Genomic DNA, 16,229 nt, shown 5'->3' on the forward strand with positions numbered 1-16,229 from the left:
ATGGAGGGAACAAATCAACACCCGGGAGAAGCCCTGGACCAACACCTGGGTCTGTCATGTCATCAAGGTATGGCCACGAATGGGTCATTTTACTTCTTGGAGCCTCATGTTTCTTTTCAATAAAATGTACAAAGTAATATTTTCAAGCCCCAAAATACACAAATATAAATAATTCTTGTATATAAATTACTAGATCTTTATATCCATTGATGTTACACAGTAAAATGTTGCATGTTAATCATTTAATTAAGTACTATATCATATTTTAGGCACAATCTGCAGAAAAGTCTACAGATAATAGCAGAAGGGAGCAGAGGGAAGACTGGTTAACAACACCCTTTGTCATTATAGAAACGATGAAGATAACATGGTATCAGGAGACAGAACCAAGAGAAAGGGCTCAATGGCAGAGAGCTCTAAAAGCTACAACCATCATTACATAAAAATGTAGGTGACATGACTGAAGTAGAAAGTAGAGAGAATTGTTATTTTATTTTATTTTTTTTTTTGCAGTTCTGAGTATTGAACACAGGCCCTTCCCACTGAGTCATATCCCCTGCCCTTTTTTTATTTTGAGATAGTGTCTTGCTAAGTCACAAATATGCACGACTAGGTTTGAACTTGTAATCCTCCTACCTCAGCCTCCTAAAGTACTGGGCCTAAAGGCATGCATCACCATGCCTGGCAAGGGAAAGATTCTTACTGCTACAGTGCAACTTGTTTTATCACTGATGCCTTATTTCCAATAACCCAGAGTGGTAATTTTATTATTATTACTACCCTTTTCTTCCCAAATTTTACTACCATTCATCACAGACCTATTATACCTACTACCTGCTCTGTCCCTTTTTTGGTGAAGTAATTCTTTTGAGCAGGAAAGCTTTCTCACAGGGAATACCACCTTTTCAGCAATTATGCTTTTCTTACCCAGATCCTTTCGACGTTTATATTCATTAATGTTAACATTGATTTCCTTGACAGCAAGGACTGCATTGGTTAAAGGCACTTTATCTGGATGGAGTTCTGGGGTGGAATTCAGCAACTCCATTAGTAACAGTGGGTAACGCATTACTCTCTGTACAGGTTTGATGAGAAAGGAGCCCAGGTTAATGTAATTGGTGCACCCCCTGTAAGAAAAGGCAAAAAAGACTTTAGTCAGTTGCTGAAAATGAAGGTCTCAGGATACTATTTGTTATTTCTAAATTTAGCTATGTTCTTTTACACTTTATTTATTCAACAAATATAGTTATGCATCACTTAAGGACAGGACCATGTTCTGAGAAATGCATTATTATTAGGTGATTTTGTTGTTGTGTGAACATCACAGAGTATACCAACAGAGATTAAGATGTCTACAATATCTTAGGGGATCACCATTATATAAATGGTCAATCACTGACCAAAAAGTTATGTGTTTCATGACTATTTACTGGGCCTGACACATGCCAGGTACTATTCTAGGTGCTGGGGATTTAATGGTGACTAAACGTAGTCCCTGCCCTGATGGGAGGAGACAGGCAATAAATAAATATACAAAGTGTCATTTGATGGTAAGTGGTATATAAAAAAAAAAACCACATGATCAGGGTAAGTTTATCTTCTAAGTTTATCTTTCTGTCTATAAGAAAACAAAGTTGGCCTTTTAAAGACTTGGAGAAATTCACTGAATAAATGAACTCATACATCAAGTAGCCAGGGGACTTACCATTCATTGTACAGGCTCCTACAAGACAGGGAACATGAGGGAATAAAACAGCATATTAGAGGAATGACATATTAATATTCAGATTGTCAGAACATACATATTGGGCAGACAACAACTAACTGGATAAAAAAAACTTACGAATGTCAATGGTGACACATTTCATCTACTAAAAAGCACCCAAATAGTAAGCACCTAACTTTATTTTAATCTACTCATCCACCTATTACATCTTTATAACTAGTTTCTTCAAAACCAGGAGAATTTCACCTGATGGTCAGGAATAATTACTGTTATTCTTCTCACCTATGCACTACTTATTTGGACCAGACTATCTTCCTGGATGCTTAACTAAAAAATGCTAACTTAATATTTCATCTCTATAGATACAAGTGATTTAAATGGACAAAAATACAAACAGAAAGCTTCTTAAGATTTCCATAATATATAATGGGAACAGGGAAAGTTACATGACCAGATGAATAATAATAAACTAATTACATTTAAAATAATAAGACAGAGATCATAGAAGTCTAGACATACACATGAGGTATTTCTAAAAGGCAGATTAAAGAGCTCTGATTAAAGGAAGTGGTCAAAAATCCTACTTCAGATCTGCCAAAGAGTCTTGAAGATGCTTCTGGATCTTTTCATCCTTCTCATAGACTTCCAGCAGTGAAATGGCCTCATCATGATTCTGGCAGTAAACCTTGTATGTTCCCTCAAGGTCATCCCGGTGATCAAGAAACACGGGTCCTTTGGAATGGACATAAACATACAGTGTTTTCAGTAACTTTCTTCTCAGTATCCTAAATCAAAGTACATGGTCAAACTTTAACATCAGTTAAATCTTATTACAAGAAACTATGAGACTAATCAATAAATTTTCATGTAAGAACTTGAAGTTAAAATAAGTTCAGGTAGAATACAGAGAACCATGTCATCTGTGCATTCATTTCTCAAAATACACACACCCATCCGTGCTCCCTAAAACAGAGCCTGCAGCTCTGCTCATTTAGGCAGAGAAAGGCATTTGCAAGACCCTCCATGTGGATATGTGATCAGAAACAGAGGTCCCCTTGCTCTCTACTCTCCAGGAAAATGGGCCAATGGATGAAGAAATTCTTCTACAGTATGGTTTCTTTTTTCGTTGTGCATAAATTAAAAGCACAGGACTATAAATCCAACTCACTATACTGTACTAAGAAATGTATTAATGCAAAATAGCCTCAATCTGTGACATAATTACATGTGTAATTTTTTAAGGTGTTAATTAACAAAATGTAACAATGAGCCTGATTATCACCATATTTTCGCAGTACGATGAGTGATATAAGAAACTGGTATCATTGCTTCTAGCTGAGCATTACTAAAATTTACCTGCAATGACCTAACGTAATATGAACATATGACTTTGGTTGTGTTGAAGCCATAGGTACAAGTAATATTTTGTGGTTTGTTCTCTATATTTGTACTTTTGATAAATGTTAAATTTCAGTTAGAAATTAGGAAAAAATTTTAAAAATTAAAATGTAATCTTTTTTTTTTTTTCCTCTCCAAGTTCATAGACTCCATGAAATGTACTCACAGTCCCATGTCTTTAGCCTATTAGGCACCCAGAACCGGTTCCTAAGCAAACCTCTAAAGAACAATTTCTCTTAGAGTTGCTGCCTGAATGATCCCTGACTTACTAACATTATTTTTCCTCTAGTCCTTTGTCCTTTCGGTCCTTCCATGTTCAGTTTGCAGTGGTCCCACCCAAGCCCCAAAAGAAAGCTTCTCATCTTTACTCTCCTTCTTGAAACATAATCCTACTGTTTCCCCTGTAACTATTGTTTTGCAATTCCCTGGATATCACCCTCCCTCAGGAACTCCAGCCCTTCCTCTGCGTTGCCTCTGTTCTAATATTGTGTCCTCAGGAATTACTCATTCTTGCACAGATTGGGTTCTACGTAAGTCAAATTTATTTCCTTAATTACAGCTTCCTTCTGTAAGGGGAACGTGATGTGTTTCCATAAGCCTTATTTCCTGCTGCCCTGTCTCACTGAAGTCCCACTTCTGTGTCTACTCCAAACCTGAACAGTCACCATGGGGCTGCTTCCTTTTTGATCTTTTGGGCTAATTTGGAATTTCTGAGCCACCAGTATCTTTATTTTTACAAACCCGTATTTCCCTGCCTTTTCCTCTTACATGCTTCCTTCCTATCCCATTTCCCACCAGCATTCTTAGAATCTTCATCATTCATTCATTTCACTACCACTCACTTTCCTCAATTCGCTGCTCTTCAATGTCACAAACCAGCACAGCTACACCTTAACTGTCAATATCTTTCAAACTGTGGACACAACCTAAAGTGGGTCATGAAATCTACTTCCGGAGTCATACTCATCGCTGTTTTGATGAACGAGGAAAGAAAATATCAGAAAGCACCGAATTTAGTAAAATTAAGCACAGGCATATACACAAAAACATATCATAGGCCATTATGTAAAACGTACTGGTTTTTATGGATTATGTTTAAAATAACATAAATTCCAGGGCCAGGGATTTAGCTCAGTGCTTCTGGTGCCTGCCTCGCAAGCGCAAGGACCTGAGTTCGATCCCTGGTACCAAAAAAAAAAAAAAGGGAAAGAACTTAAATTCCAGTCTTGGACTACACAAACTGCTCAGAGGGTACACTGTGGAGAGGACAATTTGAACTGTATGCTGTATTTGCGCAGTTAAAAAAAAAATTGGACGAAGGGCTGGGGATGTAACTTAGTGGTAGAGCGCTTGCCTAAGATGTGAAAAGGCCTGTGTTTAATTCCCAGCACCACAAAAATAAAACAAAACAAAAGCAAGCAGGGGAGGGTGAAATGAGGAACCAGGGTAGAGAAAATACATATACTTGTTAGTATATAACATACTATCTCAGAAGAAGACTCAAGGACACTAACATTGGTTAGAGCTAGGTGGCTAGGGACATAGAATAAGTAGCTTTCCATTTAATGATTTTTTTTGTACCTTTCTAATTCTGTGCTATGTAAATGCATTAATGAGTTAAATTAAAATATATTAAAGTAAATTCAAACTTCAAAACAATGCTTAGGTAATTCCTGTCAACTTTATCTGGGGCTTCACAAAGCTTTTAATTTGCCTTGCTTGGCCTTCTCAGGCCCTGCAGCATGTACACTGCAGGGGTGCAGGGGTGCCTTCCTTCAAGCACATCACTGCCCAACCTGCTACCCTCTAGGTAAGGCTGAGCTTCCTCCAATACTTTTTCTGCATGTGCTGTTAACACATCTCAGCCTGTTCCCTAACTCACTTGACTTCAGACAAAAAAAGTAAAAAGAAGAACAAAAAATAAACACAAATCATATTTTAGGAGGGTGAGGTTATATGGATTTTTGTTTTAATGTCCAATTTTGTTGTCATAAGTACAGGTAAGTACTCTAAAGGAAATATTGTGACTATAAGACTAATGATGACCACGAGGCCAACCTGAAAATTCACAGGGCTGATGCTCTATGTCCCCTAGTGGTATGATGCACCCTGAACCAGACGTTTCTAGGAGACAAGTCCATGGCAGCACAGATACATTTCTCATAAACTTGAAAACAAAGACGATCCTGACAATATAGCTTAAACTCTCTTTATGAAGGAAACACCTGTCACCTGACCTGGACTGAACAGAGGTATGAGAAAGAGGAATAATTTTCCACATTCTGAGATAATGTCTGGTCAGACACCGTGTTGGCCAGGAGGTCAGCTGACCCCTGACTACATCTGGCTAATGTCGCCAGCCTATTCCCACTGTCTATTGTAGAAGCGCTGCCAGAACAATCTGCGCCAGCATCAGCTGGTATCCAAGATTCATTTATGACACCAATGGGGCTGAAGGGAAAAAGTCACTTTGGGGAAGGTGGCTGACTAAATCTCCCAAGGGCTTCAAATACAACACGTAATAAATAGTAAGAATTACAAGGTATTTGCTTATTAACCCCTTTTAGATATCATCTGACTCTCATTTCTTATGATTCAAATAAATGATCTGCAAGTACATATTTCAAGTGCCTGAAAAAAAATCTTAGAAATTGGGCTTTATGCTTTATGACTACATTAAAGCAGAGTTATCATGCCTTCCTAGTCATCTCAATGTGTTTGTTTCTTCTGTGTCCCTCTAGTTATACTGACAGCAAGACTCCCAGGGGGCAGTTGCCCTTACTATTCCAGAAGGCATAGACCCACAATTGTAGTCTGTATGGCAGAGGATAATGGTGTGAGCTTACATGATGACTTGAGTTTGAATGTCAGTTCCATTAATTGCCAGCCATGAGAACTTGGGCAAATTTCTTTCCTTCTAAGTCTGTTTCCTCACTTTAAAATAAGATTTAAAGACCTAAATAAAACAGGGTTGTTAGAGGAAATGGCCTATGTAGAGGATGAGTAGTGTATCTTAAACACTCAAGAAGCATTAACATGGTTACACTGTCCCTCCATATCCCAGAGCCATTTCCTATTTTCAGAAAGCAGAACCCTGATGTTGTTTTTACCCTCATTTTCACCTGGGTAAACTGTGGGGAGACTCTGGTCCAAGGAGTGTTAGTGGCTAGTGGGTGGTTCTGACTGAGGTTGTCTTGTTGAGGTTGAGCTGGGCTGTTGGCCGGCCATCTTCTGGGCCTTAAGGATTCACTTCAAGAAAGCTCACTCAGCTCTTCAGACTAGGTTCCTTGCCATATAAACTTCTCTATGGACATAAGTGAATTGTGAGCTACGTAGCGTGAGCCAAGAGCTGGATAAAATCCGGGACAGGAGCTGCAGTGTCTTTTATTACATGATGTTGGAAGTCACACACCATCACTTTTACCATATTCTTTTGGTACATTGTGGGTGGGAACATCCTATTGTATTGTAAGACAGCTAAAATTTCTAGTGTTAACATTCTTTATATCTAAAAGTAGGCTGAGATAAAAGGGGAAGCAGGGTCAAATAACTTCTGAAATAAAAATCCCGGACTAGCCTCAGGATCAGAAAGGCCCCTTCTTCCACCCCACCTAGCACTGAGAAAATGGCAACAGTTCATACCTACAGCATCGCTGATTTCCAGGGCAGCTAATAATTGCTTTGAGACTTTAATCACCATCTGCATATTTCCAAAAAGTCCCTCAAAATCAATGTTTGGTATCTGAAAGAAACAAGCATAAAAATGAATGTAAAAAAAGAAAAGAAAAAGAAAAAAATGTGAGATAATGAAAAGATGGAAATAAAGTGTTTGTAGATGGGGAGGGGAGGAGGGGGTGAAGGGAGGGCAGGGACAGGGGAAAAATGAGAACCAAGACCTGTCATGTAGAGGTACAAGATCCCAACAATGAATGTAACTGTACTGTATCCCTAAAATGTACCAATAAACTCAATTAAAGCTGAAAAAAAAATGAATGTAAATATGTAATTAATGGGCACACCACTGATATTTAGATTATTTCTTTAAGGATCGTATAACAATTGCCCACAGTCAATTTTTTAAAAACTTATCTTCACCAAGTTTTTTCAGTAGAAATATCCAGTGCTATCTTTAATGTCACCTTTTGTCCTTGACCCAACTATGTGATTACTTGGATTTAGAAAGGCCCAGGGGTTAAAGGCCCAACAGCCTATGGCACTATTGGGTCATGATGGAACCTTTGAGAAGTGGGGGCCTACTGGAAGGAAGTGAGGTCACTGGAGGTGTGCCTTGAAGGGAATACTGGGATCCTGATCTCTTTGTTTCGTTCTTTTTGCTTCCCAGCAACCATGTGACAAGCAGTTTAGCTGAACCATGCTCTTCCCACCATGACGGTCTGCCTTGCCGCAGGCCCAAAAGCAATAGACCCAGCCAGCCATGGACTGAAATCTCTGAAACCATGTGCCAAAATAATCATTTGCCCCTTTAAGTTTGTTTCAGGTATTTTGTCACAGCAAAGGAAAGCTGACTAACAAAATATTTTCTGCTCCTTCCTCCACCACCACTTTAATAAAATTTCTATGAAACCAATGTAGTTTGTAAGTATAGAAATGCAACAGCACTCACAACCTTTATTTCAAGCCTGATAATTTTCTGGGGTAAAAGCTCCCACATCCTCATGCTTCAGGTCTGAAGGACTACATCTGCGATCATGCTGTCTCTCATAGTTCCCACCTGTGCCTGCTGTAGGGGCACCATGATCCGCTCAATGCACATCTCTAGATCCCGGATGTAGTCTCTTTCTGTCTGAAGAAGTTCTTCTACCACCTTGGTTCTCTTCTCCAGCATCCTCTGCTCTGGGTTTTCAGTGGATACAGACCCAGAAGGGGCCCCCAGGGATGAAGACTGTGAGGAGAGGAGTGTTATTTCTAGAAAAGAAAAGAGAGATGGTCAGCAGCTCTGGGTATGAAAGCAGGACTCTTTAACAGGTTGGGCCAAAAAACATTCCTTGAGAACCAAACGTCTCCCAATTATCAGCCACCAGAAAACAAACAGATATAAAAGAAAAGAGAGATGGTCAGCAGCTCTGGGTATGAAAGCAGGACTCTTTAACAGGTTGGGCCAAAAAATATTCCTTGAGAACCAAACGTCTCCCAATTATCAGCCACCAGAAAACAAACAGATATGAAGCTTAGCAAGTCATCCCTGCAAAGAGCCTTCTCCTACCCATGCAATACCATTTTGAGAGTCTATCCTAAAAAGGAACTGGCTTGCCAACATGGTGTTTCACACTTGTAATCCCAGCACTCTGGGAGGCTAAAGCAGGTTCAAGTCCAGAATGGGCTATTTAGCAACTGAGACTCTGTCTCAAAATAAAAAATTAAAAAAAGACTAGGGATGTATCTCAATTCGAAGGCTCTGGGTTCAATTTCTAGTTACCCACCCCTCAACACACACAAAGGAGCTGGCTCTTTTTTTCTTTTTTTAAACATGGTCTCACTTTATAGAGTAGGCTGGCCTTGAACTCAGTAGGTAGCCCAGGATGGCCTCAAACCCACACCAGTCCTCCTGTATCAGCCTCCCCAGTGTTGAGATTACAGGAATGTGCCACCATACCCAGCCTTAGCTGGTTTGTTTTAACAGAATGAATCAGTACTGTATCTGCAAGCTCTGTGCACAGGGGTTAAAAGGAGTAGGGCCTTATCAAGAACTGTTTTCACTTGGCAACTGGGCAGGTAGGCATGGTTAGGTGTGCCTGCAATCCCAGCACTCAGGAGGCTGAGGCAGCAGGATCACTGCAAGTTCAAGACCATCCTAGACTACATAGTGAATTTAAGGCCAGACTGAACTACATAGTGTGACTGTCTCAAAACAAACAAACAACAAATAGAATAGTTTTTTCACCTAACCAGATATAAACTGTTTCCCATCTGCAGAACACAAGCTAGAAAATTTAAAAACTTCACAGCACATTAAAAAGAATACATGTATATGGGGATACATAATAGTGCTAAGAGGAAGACAAGAATTAGGAATCATCCAGCTGAGATCTGAGTGATGGTAGGTCCTATCGTTTTCCAGTCACTACAATGGTTTTATATATATAAAAACTGATTAGTCTCCCTATCAAAGCATTAATCAAGACTTACAGTGGATTTTGTTACTTCATATGCCCCAGGAGACAGATACAAAATGCTATGAATTTGAAATTCATCAATTAAAAGAAACTCAGCAGGAGACTATATGGTTCTAAAAATAAATACAAATATATATGTTGTCATTGGCTCTTACAATTATCTGTTACACACGCAGGATGAGAAATTATTTATGAAGATGGCAGAGCATGCGCTCATTTAAAATGAACATCAAGGGCCGGGGACTTAGCTCAGTGGTTGCGCCGCCTGCCTCACAAGTACAAGGTCCCAAGTTTGATCCCTGGTACCAATAATAAAATGAGCATTAAGAGCTCAAAAAAAAAAAAAATCAAGAAAAATTCAACAGTGAAACAAGCAATCACTACAGTACTAGTTTCCTTCAAATCCCTTAAGACTAAGTACAATTACAAGAAAAATCACGAGAGCTAATTTTTCACAACAGATTTTATTCTCCATAAAGCTTCCCCGTTGCCCCTTCTCTGAGGATTTAGGAATTTTTTCAAAGTTGAAAAAAGAATGCAACCCAGATTCTGGTTTCTAGAAACCCTTCTTCACTGAAAGGAAGCAGAGTTCTTTGGAAAAATGGCTGATCTCAGGGTTGACGCAGGGACGATTACAGATGATCCTGAAACATCCTGTGGAAGAAATCAAGCAAGTGCTCACACACAGGATGGGTGCAGCATAGCACTGGTCTGGGATCGGGCACAACTTGAGTATCTAAGTAAGTGCAATAAACACAGCAAGGGACTATAATTCACTGAACAAAAGAAGCATCCATATAAGTTCCTACTCATAATACATAAATTAATAAACAAATGGGTGCAAAAGGCTCTGTCTTATGTCAACCCAAATAGAGTAAAATTTGGTTCAGGTACAAATCAATAGCTGATTCCTGTGTTATTGGTGGGGCTGAGTGGTGATTAGGAGATATATATTCCCAAATATATATATATAAAGAAATGGATGACACCATGACCCCAGTAATCAACACCACTGCTAAAGGACAAGTATCATGTGCTTCCAAATGTCATGTCTGAAAACATCACAGAAACCCTTACACAGTACAGCAGTCACAAATGTGTAATTTAAAATTCATCTTGTTTTTGTGGGTTTTTTTGTTTTGTTTTGTTTTGTTTTTGAGATAGGGTCTTGCTGTGTAGTCCAGACTAGTCTTGAACTCACTATGCAGCCCAAACCAGCCTTGAACTCAGAGAGATCTTCATGCCCCAGCCTCCCGAGCACTAAAAATGCAAAGAGGCATAAAAGAAAAATATCTTTCTTGAATTTTTTTTTGGTAGAGTACATGGCAAATTTCATGCCACCAATAACACAGGAATCATAACTGTCATTTCATTACAGTGCTAAATTACAATTCTAAATTAATTGTAACACATATATAATTTACTTATTGCAGTGCCAGGGGTGGAACCAGGGCTTTCCCAATGAGCAACAGGTTCTTAGTCCCAAATATAACCTCATTAGTGTCAAGTTGAGAAAGAAACTAATTTTTAATACAATACTAGAAAACTCTGGAAAAGGAGAACATTTACTGAATTCCTACCACATGTGAGGTATTTAGGACTATATCCCTAAATTAATTCAATATTCACATCAGAACTTTAAAGTAGCTATTATGATTCCCACTTGATATGTCAGAAAACACAGGCTTTGAGGCAGACCAACTTGTCTGACGTTCTACAGCAAATAATAGCAATTGTGGAATTACAACCTAAATTTCTTTTGTGGGGGTATGGGGATCAAACTCGGATAATTGCGCTTGCAAGGCAGGCAGCAGAACCACTGAGCTAAATCCCAGGCTAACCTAAATATATTTAAATCCAAATCCTATGTACTTAATCCTGCATCATTTTGCTTCCATAGCCTAAAATTTCAACTAGAAAAGGCAGGGATTTATTTGCTTCAAACCTTAAAGATTCCCTGGAAAATATTTCCTCCCAGAAATCAAAGTGCTATTAATTACATTACTTTTCTCTCACTGCTGAGACAAAATACCCAGACACCCAAAGTTAAGGGAGAAAGGTTTATTTGGCTTACAGTTTATAGAGGTTTCAGCCTTTAATCAGTTGGCTCCAGGGAGGGTGGCAGAGGGACAACAATTAATGGCAGACAGTAGCAAAGCAACAAGAGAATTTAACAGTGTTCTTTCTGCCCTTTTTTGTCTTACTCAGACTACTTAGGGTGGTAGCACTCACAGCCTTAATCCTAGTGCCCTTGAGCCTAGCACTGCACCATGAATCAATTCCAGTGTCTCAGGCTCCAGATCCAGCCACCTCTCCCACCCATGACCGCATGAGGCTTTGGGGGGACATCGAGATACAAACCATAACAACACTAATTGAAAACACAAAATACCAGCAAGCACTTATCAATCAGAAGCCAGTAGTCTTTATGAAAAAACAAAAATTTTTATATTACAAGCAAGAAAAATAAATAATAACAATTCTCCCAAACTGTCAACATGTCTTTTTTTACAGACGCGATTTATAAACTCTTGAACAGCCTTTAAAATCTTTAAAACACAAACCCTGTGGGATATTTTTCTTGGGAATCTGATTCTTCAAATCAGATCCTATTTGATGAACCTGGGTATCTGCAGTTTTAACAAAACCCAAGTGTTTCTGAAACACTTCAGACTCCACAAATATAATTAACACTCAAAGCGAGTTTTCAAATACAGTATTAGGTCAAGTTAAAAAAAAAAATACCTGGCTTTTGTTTCACATACATGCTAAGAAAATAGTCTCATCTAAAACTTAGGCTGGGGATTTAACAGTTGTCTAGTACGCCTGAGTGTCTGGGTTCCATCCCCAACATCCCAAATAAATATGTAAGTAAATAAAACTTTAGTGTGTGGGACACCAAGTGAGAGAAAGTGGCCATCACCCTTAGCAAGCTACAGTGGGAACGGGTTTTGAGTCTCGCACTTCTTCACCACTTAGCTGGGAAGCCCTGGAAAAGTTTACCTCTGGGCCTCAATTTCCTCATCTGTAAAATGAGGAAAAATGATACCTGCTTTGCAGAGTTGTTGAGGGAATCAAGCAAGGTAATGTCTCAACAAAAGGTAACTCCTTTTCAAAACCACAGTGTGCCAGAGATCACCGTCTGCACCACATGAAGGTAAAAATGCACCGCGCAGAAAAATGTCCTGTGCACAGTCTCAAATTCTGTGAGAACAACAAAAGCTGGGAATGAGCAGGCACGTAGAGGAAACTGAGGCCCAGAGTTAGCCATCAATAAAAAGTGCAGACCAACTCTTTTTTCCTAGTATGGCCCTACAGGAGTTAATTAAGGAGCTGGGCTGGCGGCACGAGTTTACTTTCAGGACAAAACAATTAGTTGCAGAGAGTTTTGGTGGCCGTAGACCGCTCCACCCCTCCTTCCAGCCGCCCAAAGGGCGTTCTTCCCAGAGTTAGAGCCTAATCCCCAGGTCCATTTCCCACAGCGCTCAGGAAGGGAGTCCTTTATCGGTTAACCCTCAGCTGCCCGCAACTCTACCACACACTTTGAAGAGGTGAAGAGCAACACCAGACCTGCCTTCCCCTGCTTGGGGAAGCTGGCTGTACCGCGTGGGGAAAACTCCTGCGCTAGGGGCCAGGTCTCAAGTCGCACGCCCCCCAGTCCCCGGTGGCCCAGCAGGTACCTGCGTGCCCAGGGTCCGGGGCAGGCGGAGGAGTGGGTGGGAGGGTCGGCAGGCCGGCGGGCGGGATCTTCCCAGAGCTCCGGAATGCGCCCGAGTCTCCCCCGGCCCTTTGAATCGGGTCGGCACTGCCCCCTCCATTTCCATATGAATCGGCCCTAAGGGACCCAGGCCCTTACGCCCGGGGTAGTGCTAAAGGATGGAACTGGACTCCTCCCCTACCGGACCCAGGCGTCGCTGAGCAGTCTTCCTATTCCTGAGGTAGAAGAAACAAAAGACAGGTAGAAAGGAGACAAAATCATAACTACATTTTGTACTTTATGAAGACTGCAACTTCCAGGACCCAGGCGGTTACCTAAGATGATCTATATCAACATTCCTTTGGCTAAATTACGGCTCCTTTCCTTCCAGACCCCATCACCCCCAGAATTTATCAGGGATATTCAAAGTTCATAAATTGGTTGAAATGAGAAAGTAAAGAGCTGGAACCTGACTGATCCTAAGATAAATAAACAGGCTGAGAGTTTTGAGGCAAATGTAAAGAAAGGAACTTTAAAGAGACTCAGGAGTGGGTAAACAAAACAAAGCAAAACAACTTCATTGTTAATAGTAAGGCCAGAACCCAGAAACAAGTCTTTGTGGTCTGACCCTGATCTTAGATCTGAACAAAACTTTTATGCTGTTACACGTGAAGCGGGGATTATCTTGCCAAGCAGAAGCATTATATTGGGGCTTTTTATTTTGCAGGTGGCTTTTGATAAGTAGCTATAACAAAGTCTTATGCTATCTTTTTTATTATAGGGAGAACACTGTGGTTTGGAAAGTACGTATCATCTTAAACACGGCATGTCTTAACATTTTATGAGAATACTGTGTCTTAGCTTATGAATCATAATTTTAGCTTAATGAATTACATTTTTTTGCAACAAGAGAATCTAAAGAATGTTCAAATTACCTATTAAAAAATCCCCAAAAAACAAAACAACAAAAAACAACAACAAAACTTGGCCCATCTGGGTAGAATGGGCTAGTATCTTTGCTGGGGAGGGGTCACATTTTCCAGGGTTTCCACCACACTCCCAACATTTCTGCCGAATAAAAACCCTTCCTGCATCTCTTACTGACTACTCTGGAAATTCCTTTTCTGTGACCAACCTGCCAACCTGCAATTCTACCGGGTGTGTGTGTGTGTGTGTGTGTGTGTGTGTGTGTGCGTGCGCGCGCGCGCGCGCACGTGCGCGCGCACAGGCGTTCCTTACCATAGCTTCAGACCCTGGCCGGTGACACCAACATCCTCAAAATTTCACTTCAGAAGTTTTAAGTGAAGATTATGATCTCTCACTTTTTACACTCCTTCCTAAACTGTTTTGAGGGAATGCCCTTTTCAGGGAAGAACTGCAAAGCTACTCCAAACCTGGCAATAACAACACTGTGAAGAGGACAGCACTTGGCTTTCCAGGCCCTCTCCTTGTAGTCCCTCTCCTGGCCAGGGAGTGTCCTCACTGTATCCCTTGGCTTTGCCGAAGGAACCCAAGCCGTTTTTTTGTGGGGGTAGGTATTGGGGATGGAATTTAGGACACTGCACCAAGCGGGAGCATCACTGAGCTAAATCCCTCGGCCCTCCAGACCTTTTACAGTAGGTCCCTGACCCTCAAGCCATCAGCTAGCAGCAGATCTCAGCTGGCAGGTCCCAGGATAGCCAACACCAAGACAGACAAGAGTAAATCACAGCAACGGGAGCCCCCTCCTATCTTGCAAACATTTACACTTGAAAGGTATCGAGGGCAAAGAAAGTTACACAATATGACATTTTTGAAAGAAAATGAACAGAAAGAAAAAAATGGAGAAGAAAAATAAGAGAAAGAAAAACCTACAAACATCCATACTCATTTGTATATATCACAAGTAAGTGCTCAGAGAAAGGTCTGAGCACTTAGGATTGGGGTAGAGACTGAGATCAATGGGGACTTGAGCTCCAACAGTACTTTTTCTTTTTTCAGGGCTGGGGGTAGAATGCAGAGTGGGTTTTAACAGATGTAGCCATACAATATTATGTTCAAATACATCATGGTGCACAGTGTTAATGGTGGGCCAATTGGGTTGAAAGATTAGTCTGAGCTGCGCTTTAAAATTGTCCTGCTTCATCCCTAGCCACCAAAAGCCAGAAATGGAATTCAAGGGCACAGCTCACAAGAGTGCATCCTAGGCCCTCAACACAGAATATCACAAAAGATGATAGCAATTTCTTTAAGAAAAATGTCATGGCAACTAAGATACCTCTCTGCTGAAGTTTTAAGCGAGCTGAGAGAAGACAGCTATGGTAGAGTGTGCTTTCCACTCCTTCTGGAATCACACAGTCAGCTCTTGCTTTACTGGATGGTGAGCTGGAAGGCTTCTGCTTCCCTTTCTTTGAAGGAGCTTCGTTTAGGGCCGGGGATTTAGCCCAGTGGTTCTAGTGACTGCCTCGCAAACTCAAGGACCTGAGTTTGATCCCTGGTACCAAAAAATGGGGGGGCTTCATTTAGTTTTTAAATTTATTTAAACAAATATTTCTAAGGCACTTACTTGGTGTAGTGAATACTGCTCTAGGCACTTTATAAACACTACTTTCTTTACCCCTCATAATGATCCTACTGTTACCCCACCTTACTGATGAGGCAGGAACAGAAATCCGGAGGAGCTGGCCCATAAGTGGAAGAGCCCAGCTGAGCCTTCCTGGCTCAGTATCCGCTTTTGGCTAGTGGCTGTTCTGCCTCTAGTCTTTCCCAAAGCACAAGTCCTGAGCTGTGACACAGAATTCCATTTCTAGGTTATGGTGGATAATGCTGAAGCAGGGAAATTTTAAAGCACAGCTCAAAGTAATCTTTCAGCCTAACTGGCCCACCATAACTCTGCACACAATGATGTATTTGAACGAAACGATATGTAGTCATATGACTGCTATTAAATCCACCTAGTGTAATTCTGTCCTTTGGGCAGAATTGAATTGTGTAGTGTCACGCAGAGAATTAAACAGTATTCTGGATAGTTTGTGGCAGAAATTATGTGAAAGAAGGGAAAAGCCTATTTTATTGTGTCCTTTAATTTTAAAAATTAAAAGCAAAGAGGAATGGGAGAGCAGATTAAAAACTTTAATACTTTCTCTAGTTTAAAGTCACAAGGGGGCAGGGATTTATCTTAATGGTGCTGGCGCCTGCCTTGAAAGCACAAGGTCCTGAATTCAATCCCTGGCACCAAAAAAAAAAAGGTCATAAGCTTCATTTTAATTTTTTGATCTTTTTTTTTTTTTTTTTT

At 40.5% G+C, this 16,229-nt stretch overlaps 1 protein-coding gene across 2 annotated transcripts in view; it reads right to left on the reverse strand.

Moving 5' to 3' along the window:
- Dnmbp (dynamin binding protein) overlaps positions 1 to 16,229 on the reverse strand; it is a 70,272-nt gene that overhangs the window by 17,558 nt on the left and 36,485 nt on the right. For both annotated transcript variants that reach the window (XM_010638531.1, XM_033761315.1), the window contains 5 exons: positions 7,857 to 8,050; positions 6,767 to 6,866; positions 2,311 to 2,458; positions 1,706 to 1,723; positions 928 to 1,127 (listed from right to left, as the gene is read on the reverse strand). In XM_010638531.1, the coding sequence (XP_010636833.1) occupies positions 928 to 1,127; positions 1,706 to 1,723; positions 2,311 to 2,458; positions 6,767 to 6,866; positions 7,857 to 8,050 (660 nt within the window). The remainder of the gene's footprint in view (positions 1 to 927; positions 1,128 to 1,705; positions 1,724 to 2,310; positions 2,459 to 6,766; positions 6,867 to 7,856; positions 8,051 to 16,229) is intronic.

Source organism: Fukomys damarensis, unplaced genomic scaffold (genome assembly GCF_012274545.1).
Source record: "Fukomys damarensis isolate Sample0158 unplaced genomic scaffold, DMR_v1.0_HiC HiC_scaffold_8, whole genome shotgun sequence".
NCBI classification, from domain to species: Eukaryota; Metazoa; Chordata; class Mammalia; order Rodentia; family Bathyergidae; genus Fukomys; species Fukomys damarensis.